The sequence below is a fragment of the Phallusia mammillata genome, chromosome 8 (genome assembly GCF_965637545.1).
Source record: "Phallusia mammillata chromosome 8, kaPhaMamm4.hap1.1, whole genome shotgun sequence".
NCBI classification, from domain to species: Eukaryota; Metazoa; Chordata; class Ascidiacea; order Phlebobranchia; family Ascidiidae; genus Phallusia; species Phallusia mammillata.
In genome coordinates, this window is record NC_137259.1 from 12086887 (window position 1) to 12110755 (window position 23869).

The 23869-nt window shown below is 37.4% G+C and overlaps 4 protein-coding genes and 1 pseudogene across 4 annotated transcripts; 1 reads left to right on the forward strand and 4 right to left on the reverse strand.

Moving 5' to 3' along the window:
* Positions 1–995: 995 nt before the first annotated feature.
* LOC145204954 (serine hydrolase BPHL-like) lies at positions 996–3954 on the reverse strand. Its single transcript, XM_080077569.1, has 6 exons — positions 3736–3954; positions 3340–3506; positions 2872–3025; positions 2461–2609; positions 1622–1728; positions 996–1279 (listed from the first exon to the last, which is right to left on the reverse strand). The coding sequence occupies exons 1-6, from the start codon at positions 3827–3829 to the stop codon at positions 1189–1191; spliced, it is 762 nt and encodes a 253-aa protein (XP_079933695.1). The 5' UTR covers positions 3830–3954; the 3' UTR covers positions 996–1188.
* Positions 3955–6101: 2147 nt separating this feature from the next.
* On the forward strand, positions 6102–6895 carry LOC145204956 (uncharacterized). Its single transcript, XM_080077571.1, has 3 exons — positions 6102–6243; positions 6326–6384; positions 6450–6895. The coding sequence occupies exons 1-3, from the start codon at positions 6163–6165 to the stop codon at positions 6661–6663; spliced, it is 354 nt and encodes a 117-aa protein (XP_079933697.1). The 5' UTR covers positions 6102–6162; the 3' UTR covers positions 6664–6895.
* Positions 6896–7944: 1049 nt separating this feature from the next.
* On the reverse strand, positions 7945–15059 carry LOC145204799 (serine hydrolase BPHL-like). The gene is made up of 6 exons (XM_080077386.1): positions 14966–15059; positions 9926–10089; positions 9500–9653; positions 9116–9213; positions 8525–8631; positions 7945–8156 (listed from the first exon to the last, which is right to left on the reverse strand). The coding sequence occupies exons 1-6, from the start codon at positions 15057–15059 to the stop codon at positions 8066–8068; spliced, it is 708 nt and encodes a 235-aa protein (XP_079933512.1). The 3' UTR covers positions 7945–8065.
* On the reverse strand, positions 13519–14180 carry LOC145205224 (uncharacterized; annotated as a pseudogene).
* Positions 15060–16998: 1939 nt separating the features above from the next.
* LOC145205391 (carbohydrate sulfotransferase 10-like) lies at positions 16999–23212 on the reverse strand. Its single transcript, XM_080078109.1, has 5 exons — positions 22996–23212; positions 19711–19882; positions 19364–19575; positions 18532–18689; positions 16999–17769 (listed from the first exon to the last, which is right to left on the reverse strand). The coding sequence occupies exons 1-5, from the start codon at positions 23152–23154 to the stop codon at positions 17394–17396; spliced, it is 1077 nt and encodes a 358-aa protein (XP_079934235.1). The 5' UTR covers positions 23155–23212; the 3' UTR covers positions 16999–17393.
* Between the last annotated feature and the right edge of the window lie 657 nt (positions 23213–23869).

Here is a 23869-nt window from a genome sequence, read left to right on the forward strand (position 1 = left end):
AAGTAGACGTTACACAAGCTTTTGTTTTTCCAAGATATATATTTGTAACGTCCCGTGAACGCGCCCCGGTTACAGAGCAGAACGTCACACGAGGGGCGATTGAAACGCGATTCCTAAAGATCTCCAACAAGCAGTCCACACAGATAGGTTTTGTAGATCTTATATTCCAACACTTTCAATGAAGAATGGACTGTGGGAGGCGATAGAAACGATAGGAAACGAACAGGAAACGGGTAGTTGGGTTATTTTAAGTTGTATTTGTTTACGCAGCGTTCTTGTACGATACTCACGTGAAGCGTGATGTTTCTACACTGTTGCTCTACACAGCTTGGTAAGCATTATGTATGACATCATAATGACATGTTGTGGTCTCATGCTTTATTGTGTATTTAGGTGCGTGACAGTGATTTCTGGGATTGCCCATGTTGTATGTTTTCTTTTACATACCTACATTTAAAGCGCTGTGCTAATGCCATGTCTTTGTAGAAACCGTTTCCTATTCGTTTCCATCGTCTGCAACCGTCCTCTTTGTTCTTCATTGAATGTGTTTGCACAATAAGATCTACAAAACACTCTTTCTGTGTGGACAGCTTGTTGGAGGCAATTAGGAATCGCGTTTCTCCCTCTTGTGACGTCCCGCGCTATAACCTTGGACGTTACAATGATAACAGTGCGCAATTTACCTTGCTATACTTTCGAGTGGACTTGCCTAGATTGTAGTTGCATAATTGGAGCAAACTGCGTATTGTTCAGAAGATTTCGATGTTTTGCAAATTTCCTCAGGTAAAAAAACTGATTCAACTAACTAACTAACTAAAGTGTGCAAGCTAAAGTTTAATATCTTGATCAAAACATAACTGCCAGATATAGATTAAGCTATTTTTTGTCTACAAACTGTCCACATAAAAAATAACCCGCAATATAAATATTCAATGTCCCTTTTTAAACAGGCAAAGAAACAGCATAAATATTTGAAAATTGTATTGCGATGTAATTGTATTGCGATGTCAAGTATATACAAAACGTAATTTTAAAGTTTACATGTAAGCATGCATTTAAAAAAGAGGGGCAAGATTAGTCGTGATTAGCGTAGATTAAATACAATTCATTATAACATGATGTACATAGAGTGGTTAAAGTTAGTTTACTTCCTACACCTCCAGTTGTTCAAAAGGCTGTATATATGGTTTAACCCAGAATAAACTCCTGTAAAACTTTATTAAACTTGTCTGGAAGTTGTAAATGAAGATCGTGTGTTCCGTCCTTCCAAATAATTAACCTAAAATACGTAAATATTTTGTACCGACGTGAAGAAGAAAAATGTCTTCAGTAGATTTTAATGCCAGACCAATTTGACAATGCTTGCCAAAATACACGACAACCAGGCTTTATATGTGATTCTTGTTTAATTGACACAATTTTCGATAATGTTGAAAAATAGAGTTTAGCACAAAAAACAAACATATTTCTAGGCAGTTTACATCATTTAACCTGATATTGGGTTGCTTTTGTTTATCATAGTAAAATCATCGGCAATATTTAAAAAATTCAAATTCACTGACAACAATGATTAGTTTTTTTCTTAGGTGTTTATTACTACATATGGGTTTTATACTATAACCTGGAGTTTTTGATGTGCTTGTGAAAATATTCAGCGTGGAACAGAGGCACGTACTCATCATTATCACCATGTATAATCAAAGTGTCAGCCGTAATTTTTGGCAGCTCCTACATTACGAAGACAACAAAATACACGTCAATAGCTAATTGTCCCTTAATATTCTACACAATTAAGGGGTAAAAGTTATGATGCAATTAAAGGTGATCGACGTTACCTAACTATAGGTCTTGCTTTAATGATTTTTACCCCTTGATACTTGATACCAGCGATTCTCGCAACAACTGACTTTGCGGCTCTCGCCAGACTTTAGAAAACACCAAAGTTGCTTTTAGCTTTCAAAGTAATTCTCTTTAGTGATTTTCCCAAGGTTTCGTGTTTCTGCGGCTTCCTACACTTTTAAAAAATTACCATTTGGCCCCGACAATACAAAAGTTTGAGAACCACTGGTTTATACTGTTTAAATCACGGTATCATTATTAGCTTCAATCACGACTACTTGGGAAGTTGCAAAATTACAGCAATCACAAAATTTTAAAAAATGTGTTGCCTTAACTTTCGTGAAAGACCAAATGTTAATAATCATACAGTGATTTGAATAGTATAATACGCGACAAGTTTAAAACAATCGGTAGGTCTTTGCAAGCTCAAAGACTCATGTTAAACCATACAAATGCAACAGTGTTCCATGCGCTTCGAGACTGTCGGGAATCAGATGAACTGACGCGTAGGGCGTAGTTTGGTGACCACCCCCTTACGATCATCCATCTATATTTTTGCCGCTTTTTACAAACCAAACATTATGCATCATCAAGACATAAAAAAACTAAAGAAAGGCTTACGTTTTTAAATAGGTCTGCTTCTCCATTTTCGTCTCGTTGGTGAACAGTTAGTAGAGTGTTCAACCAATCCAAGGTAACTGCCTTATCATAATCTTCACAAAGCTTGAGTTGAGATAAATCTTTAGTTGAAGACACTTCTTTCTTTATGTCTAAACGTATGTAAAACGTGACATTAAATCAGTGGTAAACATACTGGATATGACAAATACACGCTTTCAAACAATCAACCTTAATACAAACGTGCAACAATTTTCCTAAAGATTGTAGTTTTTGCCAAATGTCGTACAAGGATTGAGTAAAATTACGGTTTCAAGACCTGAAACTAAACTCCGTTGACAATAGATTTACCTAAACTCAATTTGACCAAATAAACTTCGAAAAAAAACAGGAATTTGTTTAGTTCGTTCTTACTTTCAAGCACGGCGAAGTCAGTTTTCGAATTATACGAATTTCCACCCAACATAATGAGTTTCTTTACACGTTCAGGATATCGTGCACCAAGAATGGCCGCAGAGTTCGCACCATCACTCCAGCCGAAAATTGAATACTTGTCAAATCCAAGTTCCTGTGTAGAAATATAACATAACAACTGCTTTGAAAAGATTAGTGATATAAATTTGAGCGACAAATGCTGTTGGTATTAGGGTTAGGCATTCTTAGTTACAATGGACTTGTATGACGATTATTAAAACCCTTTGTAGTTAATTTGATATTTGGTAGGTTTTGCAAGACTACCATCGGGTTCCGCAATCAATGCAACCCACATACCGCGAGTTCACTTGAGATTTATGCGTGGGCGGATATCTTAATCGCTTTAGGCGTTGTACATATTTATCTATACCCCTTAATTCCACTGCACTATGGCAATTAAAATTATACCTGCATCAAAGCAGCAGCATCTTCAGCATCACGGTACAGAAAATCAGCTGGGCAGTCGCGATTCGGCGGTCTGGACTCGCCCTGACCGCGTGGATCCATGGCAATAATAGTTAGTTTTTCTCGATCAAGATTTTCCAATTGGGGACCAAAGTGCCTCTTTGCGGAGCCTTGGTAAAGTATATGCAACAATTATTTACATAGAAAATGGCGTAAAGAGTCGTGAACAATTTATTTTCAATCCTCTAATGCCTTTAGTACGTGCTGTTAAAAATGGAAATGCACTACACACTGACAATACTAAATCTTTTTGCATTTGTTTTTGTTTTACACAATGTAAAAGTATATCCAATTACAGCTTTATAGCAAAACAGCGGCACAACTTAGCTTACAAATTACCGGCTACTCCCGGCAGTAGTAGAATAATGTTCTCTCCATCGCCAACTTTTTCGTAGTGAATGTGTACACCATTTACCAGGCCGCTCGGAGACATGTTTCAGTATTAATACCTATGCCAAATAGCAGGTTAAAACCTTTAGGTTTGTTGTAACTTATAAGCTACGCGTTCATGATTATGCGCGGTAAGCTGTGTCACCATATTGCCTTCCATCTCTTCTCTGTACGACTTTTACTTGGTTGGTTGTATCCGAAAGATGGTATTAAAAAGGAACAATTAGTTAGAAATGATAAAAAGTAACATTTAGTCCGACTGCTACAAAAATCGACTGTCTATGTGTTGTTTTACACAACAAAACTACACTTCAGCTGCTCACAGTCCACTGAAACTTGCCGAGAAAAAGAAACGCACCACTTTCGAAAACGCTTGCTGTGTTTATTTTCAACTCGCCAAAACAGCCTGTGCAATAGTGCTGTTAAACTGTTTCTCTTTTCGTGGCAGTAGTCACGTTTGGTTGCGTATATCCAATGTTAAAATCGCGATTTCCGGTGCCAGAGTTTAATAAGTTAATACGCTGTACGGTTTCGGCAAAAATTAGTTAACTGCAATAACACTACGTAGGCCCAACCGATTTTTACAACAGCCTATATCTAGTTTAATATAGCAACACTTTTGTAGCCAAACTAAAATCATCTGCTGTAACCTTATCTTTCTCGCCTAACTTGTACTGTGAGCTTATTACAGTGCAAATGATTGTTGCATCATTTAACCAGTCAGTGTTCCGCTTGATTAGTGATGTGTGTTACTCGAGCTGCATCGTGTGTTGTCAAACATATCTTGCCAATCTAAAAATCTGTTATAGCTGCGTAGTTTTAGTTTGCTTGTACAAAAAGTAAAAAAAAGCTGGTTGATGTGCTCAGTTAAGATTCAGTCAGGAAACAGCTGCTCGGGTTTACCCTTTGGTTAACGATGAATTTAAATAGAGAAAATATATCTCTATGCTATTGTGCTGATATGAGGCAATCGTTTTCATGCGAAAGGTGTCAGCTAAGGTGTTTATGTTTGTACGTATCTCGGTTTTTAATAAATGCAAAGCTACAATTCTCTCACCCACAAATAAAAGTTGTCCATAGAACACGTTTAAAGTAAGAGACCTTACTTATGCAATTCTCGGCTTACGTCATAATTTCAACTTATCCGCTTTAAACATTTTTACTGTCTTTGAGATATTACGATGCGTTGAGATACATTACATTCAAACCAAAATACGTTAAAATCAACACTCAATAAAACATAGATTATACGTTTGTTATTTTCAAAAGGTTAATCGCGTCACCACAAAATATACATGTACCACGGTCCCAAGCTTTTCAGGGCAGAGCCATGAAAACTTCACACAAGTGTCTTATATTTCGATTCGTTCATTTATTACTGCTTGACAGCAGAAAGCGACACGGTGTTATAAGCATAAAGGAGTAAAATCATACACACGCACTCTTGCGACTGCCTCTTGCACAACTTCTACACAAAGACAACGAAGGACAAAACCTAACGTTAAAATACGTAAACACCATACCACAAAGTCACATCTATATCCTAATAACAACATCCTACTTCGACAGGAAATATTGCAAAGTTCATGACAAGATTTCGCAACGCATTTGAATTGTGTAGCTACACGTCTTTGACTTCCTCGCAAGCTTTAAGCTAGAGAGTCACTCAGAACAAGCTATTTTGGCAAATAATTATTGCATAATTTACCCGAATTATTAGTGCGATCGCTACACCTGTAGCCAAACAATTCCATTTTGTCTTAAAAATAAGCATGACTGTTTTCATTGTTTTGGAATCCAACCAGGAAAACATCTTTCGTATTGTTTGTTCGTGTCTTATGTTTTGGCCTCTGTTTAACTGACGTATGCTGTCCACAAGTACAGCTGGCCTTTCAAGATCGAATAGTGATCAGCGACATATGGCATGAAGGATTAACAAAACATGAAGTGACTTTAGCCAAAAGTAGGTGTTAAGAAGTAGACATTTGGTCTTGGGTGCTCAAAAATTGTTTAGTAAAGTAGAATATATAGGACAACACACCACAATAGTATATTCTACAAACTGCCTGTTACATCGCCATTGTACATATTATTATGTTTTCTATGTTTCCCGCCAGTAGCCTTAACTCACTTGTATGGCGCAATGTTGTGCAACCTGGTGACATTATTTATCACACAATCCGTGCTTGTGATTACACAACCTTGGCATTGTTTTACTGAAGTCACGTCTTGTAAGTGTGGCTGCCTCCTGTTTATTAGCGACTGGAAGTTTATAGAGGCAGCATGCTTTATTTAATTGACCGGTTATGTTTTGTTTCTTTGGTAACGAATAGGAAATTTGTGCTAACTGAACTGTTGCCGGTCGTCCAATGTGTAATGTGTAAAGTGCATTTCTGGACCATGGATTCCACCGTCGTCAGCCAACGTGCCGTTGCTGTAAATAACTGTATTATTCCGGTAAGCCTTGTTGCTTAACGTCTCACAGTTCGTTACTAATGTGGTTTGGTAATGTTTATTGAATTTGATGCTGCATTTACAGAACTTAAAATCTACTGATCGCTTTGGATGTTACTGTGACTCTGGTCCTATAATAGTTCGGTAAGAGTCAACTTTACTGATAAATTCTTGTATATTGCCGTAACTAAAGTGGTGCATATTTGCAGAAACCGCATTTGCCTTTGTGCTCGTCTCGTTGCTGAACCCTCGAGCGCCACATCTGTCCTAAATTGCCTTAATAAAAGAATTCGTTATTTTGGCTCTTGGTGCCCTGGAGTTGTTGAGCGCGAGGAAAGGCGCGCTGAGAACCGTTCTAGGAATATAAGCGATCGCCCCTGCTGTGCTGTCTGGGCGCATAGAGTCACGCCCTCTACAAATTAAAAGACAGCGCAACACTGCCCAAATTAAAGCGATTTGAAAAACTAAAAACAATTTGGGGGCGCCAAGTTTAGGGTGCTGTAGGGCAGGGCTTCTCAAACTGTGGGTCGCGACCCAAATTGGGGTCGCGTAATATAATTTTGGGGTCGCGAAACATTATGGGTTATTATGTCAGTCACAATAAATGGTATACGTGCGTACATTTATTGATTAAACATAATTCCCGTGTATGCAAACTGCTCCAAACACATTTTGTATAACTTAAAAGAGTATTACCAGCCTAATAGCCATATCAGATACCACAAGCGTCACAATATAGATTATGACGTCATAAAAACTAAGACTGTCAAGTTAGAAATTAATTTAGGCTTTTTAGGCGCCATTAGATGGTATATATATAAAATATAAGTATTTCTTTACATCATACCCACCAAGGGGTCGGGTAGAAATTTCTGTTTTAAAATGGGGTCGCAGAGCAAGAAAGTTTGAGTAGCCCTGCTGTAGGGTACAGCATGCGGTAATCGATACATTTTACAAACTGTCATTCATTTCGTACAGCAAAGCTAGATATACACAGGCTGATTGTATTGTGCCATGAGGTTACAGCTGTGATATGCAATCTACTCTATAACAAGTAATTTACCTTGCGTTTTAAGTGGACGGCCCATCGGCACGGATTGCGTGTTGTGAGTAGATTGTGCACTTTAAGGTTCTTTTATAGACCAAGAAAAGCGTAGCATACATTTGAAGACTTCCGACAGAAGAAATCATGCTACAAAGTTAGGACATTCACCATCATATGGCAAGGCGTAGGCTAAAAAAACTAACCCACGACAGGAGTCTTTCCTGGACCCGCACTCCACCAACTGAGCTACGCAGGGTGAGTGGAGAATCCGCCGAAAGTTGAATCACAAGTACCGTTGCATGCCTCGTATGCTGCACATGTCAGCTTCGTAGTAGAGGATCGCCAGATTGACCAGTATCAGTTAAGACGAACATAAATTCATAACTGGGATAAGCCCTAAAGTGTCTATGCAAAGTAAACATACAACATTCTTTTCAAAGCAGGCAAAGAAACAATACCGATACAACGAAACACCTTACAAATCGTAGGGCGATGTCTGTAGGTACATTTGATCTAAATAAATTTCGCATTGGTGGAAAAAACAAAGCAATAGCACTAAAACATACAAAACGTGGTTTAATTTCGCAATCTACACACGTTTTTCATTGATAACAAAAATATTTTGTTACTGTAAACTTTACAGTGTAAAGGGGACAGAAAGATGGAAAGATTCGTCGATCGTGATTAGTGTAAGTAAAAACATTTCATTACAATATTGAACAAACAAAGAGTATTCATGTTCTTTTGCTCCGTACATCTCCAGTTGTTCAAAATAGTGGTTTAACACAAAATAAACTCCTGTAAAACTGCATTGAACTTGTCTGGAAATTTTAAATGGAGTTCGTGCGTTCCGTTCTCCCAAATGTTAACCCTAAAATACGGAACAATTGTCTTTAGTGGGTCTTGGTGCTCAGAACATGAAGTCAGGCCCCAAACAAGCCCGTTTGTTGCAAAAATCTAAGACCGAACCCAACCTGTAAAGGCCGGCCCGACTTACAACTCTGGTTATGGACTCATTTGCGTGTTTGTTTTGATAATGTTATGAAACTCACGATTTGGAGCACTCAGAAGTCAAAAACAAAAAGTTGACATTTTTAGGCAGTTGTTTGCGCCATAACGAATATAAACTCGTAATAAAATTGAAAATTTTCGGCTATTTTTCGAAAATTTATTATTTTACTGAATTAAATAGTTACAACATTTTTCCTGTGGGGAAAATTTGACTCCAACCAGTCTAACCTGGAGTTTCTGATGTGCTTGTGAAAATATTCAGCGTGGAACAGAGGTAAGTACTCATCATTGTCACCGTGTATAATCAAAGTGTCAGCCGTAATGTTTGGCAGCTCCTATAGTATACGAAGACAAAAAATACAGGATAGTAAGATCAAGAATATATAGAATACGCTACAAAACGGAATGCTGTAAGGTGATTGACGTTGCTTATCCAACTTGTTGGTCTTGCACTTTTAACCTGCGCGTCAGATAATTTTAAAGAGTGAAGCACGAATAGGCCGCATGTACCTCACAAGCTCCAATACGGTGGTTATGATACAATGCTTTAATATAATGCGCGACAAGTTGAATTTAACCAGAAGGCCTTGGCTCATGTTAACCACACTATATCAACAGTGTTCCATTATACGTTTTATTTAACACATCGAGTCTATCTGGTATAAACTGACATCGGAGGTCGTAGTTTAATGACAACTTCCATAACAAAACGATCATTCATACCAGGGATCACCAAACTAGTAGAAGAAACTCTACAATATTCCACATAATTGTTGTGTAAAAAAACTAAAACAAAGCCTACGTTTTGGCATAGGTTACTTCTCCATTTTCGTCTCGTTGGTGAACAGTCAGGAGAGTGTTCAACCAATTCAAGGTAATTGCCCTCTCATAATCTTCGCCAACCAGTTCAGATAAATCTTGAACCAGAAGATAGTGGAACCAGAAGGTAATAATGACAGTTCTTTCTTTATATCTAAACGTATGTAAATGCTGAAACGAAAGCAGTTGTAAATTAGGGTTACACGCTTTCGAAAGATGAACCTAGCAGTTTACGCACCAGTTTCTTCAACATTGCAGTTTTTGTCGTACAAGGCTTTAATGAAATTATGATTTCAAGGCATAAAACAATTATGCCGTGGACAATTGCTTTACCTAAACTTAATTCAAACTTCGGAAAAACATTTTTTTTCAGTTTTTTCTTACTTTCCAGCACGAAGAAGTCACTTTCCGAGTTATACGCATTTCCAGCCAACATAATAAGTTTCTTTACACCTTCAGAATATCGTGCAGCAAGAATAGCCGCAGAGTTCGCACCATCACTCCAGCCGAAAATTGAATACTTATCAAATCCAAGTGCCTGTGTGAAATAACATTACAGAAAATGATTACCGTAGAAAGGTGTGAAATAAATTTGAACAACAAAAGCTATTGGTATGCGGCATGATTTGTTGCATTAAGTGACTTGTACGACAATTGTCAGAAAAAACTTGGAAGTTAGGCTCTTCAATCAATGTAGCCCGCCTACATCGAGTGCTCATAAGATTTATGCGTTTCTATTCGCTTTAGTTGTTGTATATATTTCTCCACGCCTCCTAATATATCATTGCACATTAACATTTAAAATTATACCTTCATTAATGCAGCAGCATCTTCAGCATCACGGTACAGAAAATCAGCTGGGTAGTCGCGGTTCGGCGGTCTAGATTCGCCCTGACCCCGCGGATCAAGGGCAATAATGGTTAGTTTTTCTCGATCAAGGTTTTCCAGCTGGGGACCGTGCTTTTTTGCTGAGCCTTTGTATAGTACATGCAACAATTAGTTACATAAAACATAACGTAAAACACCATGAACATTTTTTGGATGGTTTTATGTGCTGTAAGAAATCTGTCTGTATTTGTGTTACATATAAATTCAATCACAGGTTCTGTGTTTAATGTTTGATTTTTTTTTATTTTTTATTATTATTATTTTACGACAATCAGACGACAGTCCGTAAACTGAAAACTGTCCTTTGTCGTGTCACCATACGAGAAATAAACGTATTTTCAGATAAAGGGTAGTCGATAATAATAGTAAACAAAAGAGGAAAAGCGAACGAAAGAGGTTAAACTGTCAATAAATCGGCAGCAGAAATCAAAATCTATTACACGCATGCAGATATTTGTGAACGGCATGGAATAATAACAGTGTGTGGGCGTCTGTTAAATCAGGATGACCAAATAGCATGAAACGAATAATTGCACCAGGAGAAAGATTGGAAAGAAATGAAGCGTTAAACTTAGCGTTTTCTGTCAGAATATTGGAAACAGTAGAAAACAAAATTGTGCGAGGACGAATCAATAGTGGACAATTGAGAAACAAATGTTGCGTGGTTTCTACGGCCTGACATGCACAAGGGCGAAAGTGCCTGGGATTGATATTGAGTGGGCTATGGTTAAGTCGAAGCATGCAATGAAGGGCAGTTGTCTTAGGACAAGAGCCATGCAGATGTAAGGTTCTGACTGGATACGTAAAGAAAAGTTTTTTAACTTTATTTTTAAAAACTGAAACAGATTTTATCAATCGGATTTCTTTTGGAAGTTCATTCCATAAGCGGATAGTTTTGGGAAAAAATGAGTTATATTTGGTATTTCTGCGGCACGCAATGGGATGTATTTTGAGGGGGTTACGCAAGTCATATTTAATTAAGTTTTTAACGTATTCAGGAATGCAGCTTTGTAAATATGAAGGTCCTATGCGATTTAGAACTTTGTGAAATTGAACGAGAGAGTGAACGTTGCGACGAACACGGAGGGGTCTCAATCCAAGGTCCTGTAATATTTTATCATACGAAGTGGTCCTCATACACCCTAAAATTAGTTTAGTCGATTGGTGTTGCACATTTTCTAGTGCTTCACAGTCAGAGAGGTTACAGTTATCGAATAAAATGTCGCCATATTCAAGCGTAGGAAGAACGCAAGACCTATAAAGGGTAAGGATGATATGCCGAGAGACTGTGTTAGATATTTTGCGCAATCGGTTAACTTTGATTTGTGCTTTGTGGCAAATGTAACGAATGTGGTCATGCCAAGAAAGTGTTGGTGTAAATATGAGGCCGAGATATGTATGTGCACGGGTTTCAGGCAGAGCTACACCTTTGAAAAATATTTGAGGAAGATTGGAACTTTTACAGAGCGATAGTACTTTAGATTTGGAGGGATTAAAGTTAATTGCCCAAGTGGAAGCCCATTTGTCGAGGTGGTTGAGATCTCGCTGTAAAATTTTTTGAAGTTGATTTGGAGATTTATCCGAATAATAAAGGGCAGTGTCGTCAGCAAAAAGTGAAATGTTAGAGGTTAAGTTATTGGAGATGTCATTAACATAAATCAAAAAAAGCAATGGTCCTAAAATTGAACCTTGTGGGACTCCGGCATTTGTAGGTAGTAAGGTTGAAAGGTTGTTGTTCAGGCGAACTTGTTGTACACGACCAGTTAAGTACGATTTTAGTAGAGGAAGCAAATTGCCATTTATCCCAATTTGCTGTAATTTATGAAATAAACCGTGGTGCAAAACACGATCAAAAGCTTTGGAAATATCAAGAAAAACGATTCGACAATCAATGCCTTCGTCACGATCGGCGTAAATATTGTGGGTTGTGTGAAGCAGATTGGTGATGGTTGAATGATTTTTTCGAAATCCGGAATTGTTGGGGTTCAGAAGTTTATTTGATTCCAAATAAATAATCATGTGTTTGTGGAGAATTTTTTCAAAAACTTTTGATAGGGAGGGTAGGAGCGAAATTGGTCGATAATTTTTTACATCATGTTTTGGCCCGGATTTATGCAGTGGGATTATTGTAGCTTTTTTCCACTCTGATGGGAAGATACCCACTGATATAATATAATTAAATAAATAGCTTAATGGCGTTGCTAGGGATTCTGCACATTGTTTTAGAATGTGATTAGGAAGATTTAGCGGATCAGAAGATTTGCTAGGGTCAAGTTTACGTAATACGTGGTACACATCAAACGGGGTAATGTCAATGGAAGGTATGGATAGGTTAAGTTGGCAGGAAGAAGGAGGAAAAGACAGTGAAAGCAGATTTGAAGGGAGTGTGGAAATGGAGGCGAAGTGTTCATTTAGGAGATTTGCTTTCTCGATGTCATTGACATAAGTTACTCCGTTGGAAACAAAGCTTGGCGTACTTTTGCTGTTATAGGAAACTTCGTTGGTATTCAGGATTTTACGTGTGAGTGACCAAAACCTCTTAGAAGAAGGTTGAGAAAGGCAGGCTTCGTTAACAATATGCGCATGGTATTTAGCTTTTGCGGTCTTAATTTTGCGTTGAATTTCGTTTCTAAGTTTGTTGTATTGTAATTTGTGATGCAATTCACCAGAATTTCTCCATCTGGTAAACCAGCGATGTCGCTTTCGAAACAGGTGTTTAATTTCGTGATTCATCCATGGCTTACATTTCGCTGTTAGCTTATAAGATCGGAGTGGAATATACGTTTTGCACGTCTGGTTAACAACATCAGTAATGTTGTTTAGGGCCACGTCCACAGAGGATGAGCTTGCAACCAAATCATCCCATGGATACGCGATTAAAATATTGTTTAGAGATTCAAAATCACTATTGGCGAAAATCCATTTGTAAAACACGTGTTTGGGGAGAGCGCCACGAGATACGTTAAGTATAACATAAATGGCACAGTGATCCAAATTTGCAAGTGGTGGTAGTACCCCAGATGACAATACGCACTCGGGTGTGTTTACTAAAATCCAGTCTAGAATGTTACTAAATCTGGTTGGTTGGTCTATTAGTTGCGTAAAACCGCGTTAAGTGACAGAAGAATACAATGCAGAATTGAAGATAGTTGCGTGGGGCTCATTAAAATCGCCTACTATAATAACGCATTTGGATGTCTGCTGTAACAAATCAATTGTAGAACATAGTTTTGCGGAAAAAAGATCTTTAGAGGCTTTGTTATAACTGGGAGGTTGGTATCCAACGCAAATTATTATTGGTCGACAATCGGGAACCATGGTAATTTTCAGCCACATCAACTCGCAATCGTCAGACTCGTGAGCATACAAGCGTACGCAGTGAATATCATTGCGTACATACGCCAACACCCCGCCACCGTGCCTATTTCTGTCCTTTCTAAAAGGAAACTGAAAACCGTCAATGATGAGGCGTTCATTAGAAACACTTGAATCTAGCCATGTTTCAGTCACGCAGACAATGTCGAAACCACGATTTAATGCTATAAAATGCAGTTCATCTAGTTTAGAAGAACTGTTATGAGCGAAAATGCTCTGAGCATTGATATGAAAAAGCGCTAAACCATCACCATATCGATCCATTTAAACAACATAAAAGACTAAAAATCGGTAAACTTCTCACCATTAACGAACAGACAGTAATCTGCTTCAATAATTTTCCATTTGATAGTTTTTCCCTGATTGTAGAATTTGTTTGCATGTCGAATTAATTCCTTTCTTTGAGCCTGCATAGAAGCAGGTAGATGCCTTGTTATGTTTGCGTCGAAGGACCGAGCGCGACCAGAAAGAGAAAACAATTTTCTTTTGTCCGACATCTTGACAAACTTGATAACTATTGGGGCTGGTTTAGACAAATCTTTGTTTCCACTGATTGCTGACGTACGCCGCGGCAGGCGGTGAATATTGCTAAACTGTATTTTATCAAGTTCAGAGGAAGAATACTGCAGTTTTTCCGTTATGAACGTTCTTAAGACATGTTCAGTTTGATCAGGTGACTCGAGAGATAGCAGTTGGGGTATGCCATGAAACAGCAGGTTAAAGCTACTTTGCCCTCGAGCTCGTCAATTCGATGGTGTGCAACCTCGAGGCTTGTTTCTGCCTCACCGACGCGTTCCCTAATGTTTGATTACTAGGGCAAATATTTTTTGACTTGTCAAAAAAAGTCAAAATGTTGTCAAAATTTTTAGAATAGGTCAAAAATTGTCAAAATTGTTTACAAAGTCAAAAAAATTTAAAAAGTTAAAATTGTTTACAAACTGCATTGTCGTGGTGTTGTAGAGGTTGCACTACCAGTGAAATATTCATTTTACACCTTGTAGCTTACTTTATACTGTTGTAATTGGCTCATTGCCCCAATTATTGCGAATCATAAACCATCAAGTGAGTAAAACAATTAGGTTGGTATGGCGTGATGCTCAACACACCTCAAAACGTGCAAAATTTTGGTAGGTCCCAAGTCATTTTACGGCAGCTGCAAGTTAGGTGCAGCTCTTGCTTCGGTTTTGCTTTAGATACTTCATGTATCTTTCGTTTATACAAATGTATTGAATAATTTTCGTTGTGTCTTAGCTGCAGTTTTTTGGCAGTGATTTTTAATTAGCTCATTCCCTTTTCAGAATAGGTTAGGTCTATGTTCAGATTTTTGCCCTTCTGTTAGACTTTTGCACATTCTTTCGCTCTAGTTAGATTAGCCTAGCCATATTTTAACTTTTTGAACGATAATGCGTAATTTAACTACTTGAATTCTTCATATGTCAAAATTTTGTAAAAAAAAAAATTTTTAAGGTCAAAATTTGTCAAAATTTTCAATTTGTAGGTCAAAATTTTTCGTTTTTTAGGTCAAAAAATAATTGCCCTATTGATTACAGCAAAACTGCAATAGCCACAACTCAGTTTACAAATTACCAGTTGCCCCAGGCAGTAGTAGAACGACGTCCTTTCCATCGCCAACTTTTTCGTAGTGAATTTGTACACCATTTACTAGGGCACTAGGAGACATGTTTTCGTATTGATGCCTATGCTAAATAACAAGATAAAACTATTGGGTGTGTTGTAACTTAAATCACATGTTCATTGTTATGCGTGATAAACTGAGACGCCATTTAGCACTCACTGTCTGTACTATAAAACTTCACTTGGTTTGTTTTGTTGTTTTCGAATTCTGGTACTAAAAAAGTAACAACTAACTATAAATGATACAAAACTAAACGAACAAAATAATTTATTTCCCCAAAATCCTTTACACATAGGCTTTTACACATAATAACTTTACATCACCTGCTTACAGCCAAAATATAGACTTCGCTTACAGCCGGCTGAAAATGACCTCAGCACAAACCGGGGATTACCCTTTTATTTGCGATGCTGGTAACCGGTACAATCTAAACCAGTGGTTCCCAACCAGGGCCCATGGCCCCCCAGGGGGGCCACGAGCTGTGTTCAGGGGGGCCACAGGTGTAGATTTACCAGAAACACCCACTAAAAATTCCCTAATTCAATCAACTATTTTGCATACTATTTGTCTATATTGAGGCTTTTTACGAATGCGGACCCTTATTTACTCCATTCGACCTGCGTTTAAAGCCGATATTAGTATTCAATTTCCACACGAGTTTGCCATTTACATTTAAGGGGGCCACAGGACTTACAAGGTTACATGAAGGGGGCCACGAGGCAAAAATGACACTTTTAGGGGGCCACGGTCCATGGAAGGTTGGGAACCACTGATCTAAACACTTACAATGGGAGTTGGTAAAAAATATCGTTTTACTCAAAAATCGCGAGTTCTGGTATCAGTTTTGCAAAAACGATCCACAATCGAATGAGTTAAATGGTGGCAGATAAGTCAATATTTCAAAACTGATTCAACTGTATGCAATGATACACTTAACTGTTTTTTTTTAACTTGCAGCCCAAATAGTTTAATAGTATACATATCGTAGCTAAATAAAAATCATATGCAGTAAGCCTGTTGTTCTCGCCTAACTTGTATTGTAAGCTTAACATTTCTACAGATTGTTGCATCATTTAGCTAGTTAGCGTTCCGCTTGAATAGCCACGTTTGTTGCTCGCGGAACGTCAAGTGTTCGAAACAAGTAATTTGCCGAACAATTTTATGTTTTGCAGCTGCTTGAACAAAAAGTGGAGGTTGATGCGCTCAGTTACGATGCAGTCAGGAAACAGCTGCTCATACCTACCCTACGATGAATATAACCTAAAACAGACCTGGGTATTGTACGACCCGCGGGCCAAATCCGGTCCGTTGTCTGTCCCGCGTGAGATCAAGTAACTTAAAACATAATTTTGAAATAAGCCTATGCTTTGTATGAAGTAAGGCAGTGTTTTAGTTGTATTAAGTTATATTAAGGACAATGAAACTGCCCGTGGTGTAACTCTCAGTAGCAACGTACTGCTTACACTTAAAGTGCTTGCCTATGAACCATTAAAGACAGCAGCGTCAAAATGTATCCCACCAAAAACCTTGTGATTATTTACAAACTTGGTCTTTACGAAGAGCATAAAAAAACAGATACAATGTTTAAACGACGTTCGCAATTAAGGCTCTTGACTGGTCTGTTTCTTGCTTGTACATCCCTGGTGTCTGTCCTGAATATTATTATGTTGACCAAAATAAAATCGTATAAAACTTCTTTGTACAGGATTAGAAATTGAAGGTTCATCGCGGAAGAGGAAGTAGAGTGATTATTGTAATATAGACTGAAATTATCCCTATTTTCTGGGCTCTTTGTTTTGCGTTTTGAGTGTCATTTTGTGCTAATGTTGCTCTAGTGTGCTTTATGTTGTCATCCAATTTCAGTAACGCAATGACAATAAAAATGTTTAGGTCTTAGCTATCCTATAGTACGCCGTAGCGTAGACCGTTTCTGAATTCAAATCAACTGTCACCTATAACAAGAGGACATTAGCACAAAGTGACACTCAAAACAAAACATTTAAAAAACAACGCAAAATAAAAAGTCCAGAAAATAGAAATAATATCAGTCAATGTTACAATAATCACTTGGCCCATGAGCGGGTAACTAATACCCTGAACCCTATACGGTTTAGTCACTTTTCTCAACTGAATTAGTTTTGCAACATATCAATGCGTAAAGCGTTAGATCACAAACTGAGGTTCTAAAATACATTATAATAAGCGGTGTTGAAACTTAGTTTCATACACAACATTTAAAAAAAAATCATCTATCTGATCCGTTCGTTTAGACTTTAGGTTGCTCCTTATTCAAACTAAAATTTTAGATTCCGGCTTTCTACTCGGTGCGAGTTTCACACACCAATAGAATTTACCGCTTTTATTTTAGTTGAAAATCAGTCAGTCATTCCATCCGCCTGCCGTCAAACTGTTCAAATCGAACGTGTAGCCAAACATTTCCATTTCCTCGGCAAAAATATTCATGACTTGTTTCACAGTTTCGTGTTTCAACCTTGAAAACATTTCTCGTATTGTTTCTTCAGGTTTTCTGCTTTGGCGTCCTTTGTTTAACTCACGGATGCTGTCCACATGCAATTTCTCATTTAAAATCCAATGTTTGCTCATTTCAAAAGTCTCAGCCTTAACGATGAGTTTGAATGGAAATATACAGGGATCGCATGAAGTCGGTTGAAAATGGGCGTCAAGGTTACTCAAGGTCGACCCGTGATCAGCAACATATTGCATGAAGGATTCCCATGACATGAAGTGACTTAGGCTGAAGGAAAATGCAGAAAAAAAGAAATATTTATCGTCTTAGGATGAATGCTGCAGAAAGTCCAAAAAAAGCTGAATTTGTAAAATAATTAATGATTGAGATTTGTAAGTAAAAACTTCATAACAGACTACAGGAATCAACCTGTGTAACTGGGTGGTGACCGACGGATCTGTCTTTACTTATTCAAATATTCAAAATATTTATACTCGAAAAAAGCGGCAGGTAAATCTTTTATGTACGAAACAAAAATATTAATTTTGCCTATTTACAAGACATCGTCAGTTTCTTTATTATTCAAATAAACGATTGTATTTCTAAATGGGCGAAATTAATATTTCTGTTTGGTAAATAAAAGATTGATCGTATGTCGCTTTATTGTGTATTTTTTCAACCTCAAAGTAGTGACTTTAATTTAATCATATTATTGACACACTCTCAACGCAGTCACTGTATACAAGATTTTCGCCACCACAATGAGTAAACGCCAATGATGGCGACAGGTGGCGTTCAGGTCGAACAAAACAGATGGAACAACTACATATTATGTCTTTCACCCGTGAGCTTCATCCAAATCCGTCAAACATTTCATGTCAAAAAATAAAAACGGAATAATATCATTTTTTTAAGGAAGTAGGACTTTCTATTTTGCTGTTAACAGGCCCCTTAGTTTTTGCATAGTAGTCCAAAGCCAATCGGAACAAACTTACATTTAACACCAAACTATAATAAAGGCCAGATAAACAAAACCATGGAGCTGCCTACCCGTTCCAACTACCGTATTCGTTTGGATAGTTTTTCATCAACGGGTATTCCTCAAACCAACGATTATAATAATATCTCTTTGTAAACTTATCTTCCCAGCCAGATATGAGACGTGCAAACGGGTGACGAATAGACATCATTGTGACTGTGTCTGGGTCCTGCAAATGTGATTAATGTTTTTGTTAGACGGGTATCATCTATTCTAAATTATCACTTTGTTGTTAAAAACAGCAGTTATCATTTTTATGCAGGTTATCACAAATGGCAAAAAAAAAACTTTATTTGGTTTTATCTGCCAATACGCGATTGCGATATTAATTTGTGCAAATTTTGCCAAAGTTGCTTACGAAATTAGCTCGTTTTGACTAGCTCAAAGCTCACAATTGTCCAACGGTTTAATTTAATTGTCAAATCATGTTTGAACTTCGAAATATTTTCTGTCGCAGTTCATTAAGATGTAATTTGTGATCTGGTGTTCACTTAATCTAACTGTGCTTGTTCTGTGCTGTGATTGGACGCTTATCTGTGCAAGACCCAATCGCTAGAGCACATGTTCGCGATTTAAGTGTTTATGTGTAATACCGCTTTGGTTTATATCAGCCGTTTTGTTGTAATTTCGTTTGTCAAGAAGTAAACAACAAACGAACCGAAGTGCAAGACACCGATGAAGTTTCCAGGAATCGGCCCTGACAAGTACTTTTGAGGTTAAGGACGGTCGGTGGTAAATGTTTATTTTGCAGTGACGCGGTTATAACCTTGAGACTCATGAGCAAACATAATATAAACCGATTTCGCTCGCGCATTACACATGTATGTTCGAAAAATTTCGTACCATGTACAATTCACTTCTTTGTTTGTCCGAAAGCTCTTTGTAGTATTTTTGATTGCCATGTACAGCACGTTCGAAAAACGCTAGTTTGGCTGCGATTTCTGGTTCGCGCAACTGCCAAAACACATCGTTCCAACTTGAACTGCCAGCTTTTAAGGTGAAACACATTAGAGCTCTTTTTTTCAAATCAACGATTGTTCTCTCCATCACAATGCCTGCACATAACCGAAACGTTTTCACTGTGTAAACTGCAAACCGATACAACACACAAGGTACACGAGTGAAAACTCATGAAATCTTTGAAAATCTATGTTTTTTATGAAAACACCAACCGTTTTTCAGCTTTTTACCGTTGCGCGTGCTGTTTATCTGTGCTTGTCTGAAGTCTGGGTTACGTTTTGTACATATCAGGTCGGCCAGTTCGCGTCTTCTGGCAAAAAGAGCTTCAAAAGGGTCAAGCAGATCCGAGTTTGAGGCGAGGGCATTAGTAGTTGTTACATTTTCCAGCGACATTTTATGTACCTGGAAGATCAAACTGTTTTACAAATTGTTATTTAACATAAACGGTATCATTAGTTTTTTGGATGGTAATTGCACTATAAGCAAGTAGCGTACGTCCAGCAGCTGAAAGTTGGAGAAATACACCCAAATCCCAAAGTTATTTGCGCACCAAAAAACGAGTGTTTTGTGGAAACTGTGTAAAGTTGCAAATCAACCAGTGGAGGCTCGTGCCTAAAATTTGTGGGGGTGCTGCTCAAAATTTTAGCCTTTATTGAACATATATAAGTTGGCAATATATAGAAAACCTACATTTCTAGTTTTCTAGCCATTGTTTTGTGTAGAAAAACAAGTAATACAAATCTTAATTAGAAACTCCATTGTGACGTAATTTTTGTTACGCAATAACGTACACGAGTGTAAACACCAGACGATATCATTTGTGTATTTTGTTTACTTGCACAGCGACGGCTAAACACCATAACATGCAGTAATAATGTGGAACAAAAACACACGTGACACAGACTCGAAACTAAGCGGTTGTAAATACGGTAAAACACAACAAGAATATAGAAAAAAAAGTAATGATTCGAAAAAGGTCGAAGTATTTCAGTTCGACAACATTTAAAAAAATGGCCATGTTTCATTTTAAGTAACCTTATGGTCACAGTCAGCGTTTTCAACATATTGTATGACACTTCACAGATTATAATTGTCACACAAAAAACTAGCCATACAGCTGTTTATTGGTATCATAACTGACAAATTTAACAACCACTTTACATTTGTGTCAGAACTTGTTTATTTTAACATCTTTTTTTGGAATTTTTGTGTACAGACTATTATTTGTCTTTCAGATTTTTAACTGCTATAATTGCTGCTTTATTTGCTGGCAAAGCTTATGATTGCTTTTTTTAAGTGCAAAACTCCTTCAAGCTTTAAAATTTACAACACTCTCACTTAAATTTAAACCATATTATTAAACCTTGTGCTTCCTTTTTACAACCAAAATGAATCATAAAGTTATAGTTTGGGCATGATAATTGATAGCTTCTTCCTTGATTCCAAATGACAACTGAGAAACTGTTTTTCTATTTAGTAGTACTAGCACTGCAAGTGCAAGTCTTTTGGAAATAATGGTGTTCCTAACAAAGGTTTGCATCCAAACTGTTTTGCCTTTGAAGGACTCATGAAAACAGCAAAAAGGATTTTTCATCCTAGTAATTTCACTTGTCAAAACATCATCTAGATTATTTTCAAAGTAATCATGAACATCAGATCTACAGAAACATTTTCATTTCAGTAACTAGCTTTTCTTTGTCAACAATAGGATGTGCTTGGTGGTCACTATACTATCTTGTCTGTAGAATGTTCATTCTTAAGAAACACTTCCTGTGAAGCAATTTAGCAGCTACTGTTTAGACAAACAGTACATGTCCATTATATCAATACTCATCTTTTTCATCATGTCCACGTAAGGGAGTTTAAAAGTTTCCACAGAACAAAATTCAGTCTATTATTTTGGACAAAATTTCACGATTTTTTTCCACTTTTTTTGTTGTGTTCAATAATTGAAAGTCTATATACGCCTCACTAAGTTTTTCCTTAATATTTACGGTTCCCAAAAGTGAAAGTGAAACATCGTTGTCCACATGCTTCTTTGACTTCTCATGTTTTTCTGCTTTCTCACCTATTTTGGCTACATTTGTAAAACCATCTTTTGTCCAGCATTTTTCATCACCTCCAAACAGCAAACATGGAAAACAGAACAGTACATTTTTAACTTCACAACCAGAAAGCCATTTTTTCTTTTGATACCATTCAGAATTAAAACTGCGTATATATTTCTTGTTGTGGCTCATTCCTGGCTGACAAAGTTGAATATCAGGCGTTGGACGCCCTTTTTTCTTTATACTTACCTTTTCACTTTTCAGCACTTGATAACTGCGAAATCTTAAGTTGCTGAAGCTCACTTTCAGTCACCGAATTAGAATCTTGAAAAGCCATGATTAACCTTTCAATCAAAAACTGTAAAAATGATTAAAAAAGAATAACTGTCGTACTGTACTCATTGTCGAACCTGATGGTACACGTGATTTGCTTTGGCACATAATAAACGCGGAACAGACAACTACTTCCGGGTGCCCAGGTCACACGCTACGTGATTGGTGGAGCTGCGCGAGCCGCAGCACCCTGGCTCCTATTTCGCCCAGCATGTAGCTTTTCAAAGTGCGCATGCGCAGAACCGCAAAACGTCATGAAACGTCACGAAACGTCAGAAAACTGGAGCTGCAGTTCCAGCATTGATATACATTAGTGTTTCCAAAAAAAAAAAATTTTAATGAAAAAAAAAGGTGATTAGGGCGGAAATTATGCTTATTATATATTGCTAAGGAATAAAAAAATAAAAATAATGAAAGTTATTTGTAATATTATGGTAGGTGTTTTAAGTAAAAATATCTAGGGGGTGCTGCAGCTCCGCAGCACCCTAGCACGAGCCGCCCCTGAAATCAACCATGTCAACTTAAGAGTTGAAATGGTTTTACACTAACTTCGGCCTAATTTACACATCAATGTCTTCGATTCACTCGCATACAGTTCAGAGGAAGTTATTAAATGCCTGAGAGGTGAGAGCTATAGTCAGGGTTGCCATCAACATGTATCCAACATAGGGACAACTCCAAATTTTTTATACCAAAGAAAACAAACGTTTTTAAACAAATCTTTGCATTTATACGAGCCATGACATATCAAATGCCATATTTTTTGTAAGCAATCTGTTCAAGCAAATCTGTGTTCGTAGAAAATATTTCGTGCATCTCACGGCAGCTAAGATCTAGATTTACATTTACTTGGGGCATGGATTTGACTTATATTTTTTTTAAATAAGCCAAAATAAGGACTCAAGTCAAAAACAAGCACGTTTCTTAGAAATAAAAACAAGATTTTTTCCAAGACATTGCCCTTCAAAATAAGGAAATATTTTAGAAATAAGGACGGTATGTCAACCCTGGCTATAGTCAAGTAAGAAATCTTTTGTGCTGAAAGATGTCTGTTGATCGACGAAGAATAATATTTTGAGCAGAACACAAGTTCTTAAAAAATCGACAATTTTAACACAAAAATTGTCTACTTACTTCTTTCCTTATGAACCTTAAATTTCCAATTCTGTCCAAAGAAGTTTTATACGATTTCCTAATCGTGGTCAACTTGATCATCTCCAGGGTAAACACCACGGATGCACACGCAAGAAACAGACCAGTCAACAGCCTCAGTTCCCAACGTCGTTTTAACATTATCCCTGTTTTTTATGTCTCACAAAAGTACCATGCTCTGTAATTAGGTAATCACAAAGTTAGATGGGAATCAAATGGGCGCAGCTGTCTTCAATGGTTGTATGCTGGCACTCAACTAAACTTTGATGACATGATGTAAAAAGTACGTTAGGCTACTGTGAGTTACACCAAGTAGTTTCGTTGCCGTCTATATAATACAACTGCACAGCCAGGTGCCAGGCATTGTACACAGTTTAAATGCGCATACCATTTTCGTTTTTCGCATCTAACTTCACTTTGGACTGCTGTCTAAAAATACGTTTTCAGAAGAAACTGTAAGTCTAAACTAGGAGTTTCACACTCAGTTTAAATGAGATGCTCTATGAAGAACAGTCGATTTCAATTGGGTAAGTTCTTTCAAGTAATAGCTAGCCTTTAAAAAACCCTTCTACACACAACAGCAAACACCTAGTTGAAATTACTGCAATGCATGCCACTCTGGTTGAACCGTTTTTTCGTCTATCCTGTCTTGCCGCTTTGTGCGCTGTCAAAGTTGTACTTACACGAAACAATAAGTATTTGTTTTTTGTTTTTCGTGGAACAAAAGAGCAAATTTCACCATATCGACTGCAGCTGTACTGACTATTTTCCTTTTTTCAATTTTACGATTATCTCAAAAACATCCATTGGGGCGAGCATTCGGATATATCAGTGTTTTCCAAACATTTTTGAACCG

Excerpts from the sequence above, each read along its gene's own strand:
- LOC145204799 (XM_080077386.1), bottom strand. The coding sequence starts at position 15,059 with ATGTCTCCTAGTGCCCTAGTAAATGGTGTACAAATTCACTACGAAAAA. Across the intron at positions 9,654-9,925 it reads ATGCTGCTGCATTAATGAAG|GCACTTGGATTTGATAAGTA; the intron begins GTATAATTTTAA and ends TATTTCACACAG. Across the intron at positions 8,632-9,115 it reads AACGAGACGAAAATGGAGAA|GAGCTGCCAAACATTACGGC; the intron begins GTAACCTATGCC and ends CGTATACTATAG.
- LOC145204956 (XM_080077571.1), top strand. The coding sequence starts at position 6,163 with ATGTGTAAAGTGCATTTCTGGACCATGGATTCCACCGTCGTCAGCCAA. Across the intron at positions 6,244-6,325 it reads TAAATAACTGTATTATTCCG|AACTTAAAATCTACTGATCG; the intron begins GTAAGCCTTGTT and ends CTGCATTTACAG. Across the intron at positions 6,385-6,449 it reads TCTGGTCCTATAATAGTTCG|AAACCGCATTTGCCTTTGTG; the intron begins GTAAGAGTCAAC and ends GCATATTTGCAG.
- LOC145205391 (XM_080078109.1), bottom strand. The coding sequence starts at position 23,154 with ATGTTAAAACGACGTTGGGAACTGAGGCTGTTGACTGGTCTGTTTCTT. Across the intron at positions 19,883-22,995 it reads TAAGGTTCATAAGGAAAGAA|GTACATAAAATGTCGCTGGA; the intron begins GTAAGTAGACAA and ends TTGATCTTCCAG. Across the intron at positions 19,576-19,710 it reads GATAAACAGCACGCGCAACG|GCATTGTGATGGAGAGAACA; the intron begins GTAAAAAGCTGA and ends GGTTATGTGCAG.
- LOC145204954 (XM_080077569.1), bottom strand. The coding sequence starts at position 3,829 with ATGTCTCCGAGCGGCCTGGTAAATGGTGTACACATTCACTACGAAAAA. Across the intron at positions 3,507-3,735 it reads ACTACTGCCGGGAGTAGCCG|GCTCCGCAAAGAGGCACTTT; the intron begins GTAATTTGTAAG and ends TACTTTACCAAG. Across the intron at positions 1,280-1,621 it reads AAGCACATCAAAAACTCCAG|GTTAATTATTTGGAAGGACG; the intron begins GTTATAGTATAA and ends TACGTATTTTAG.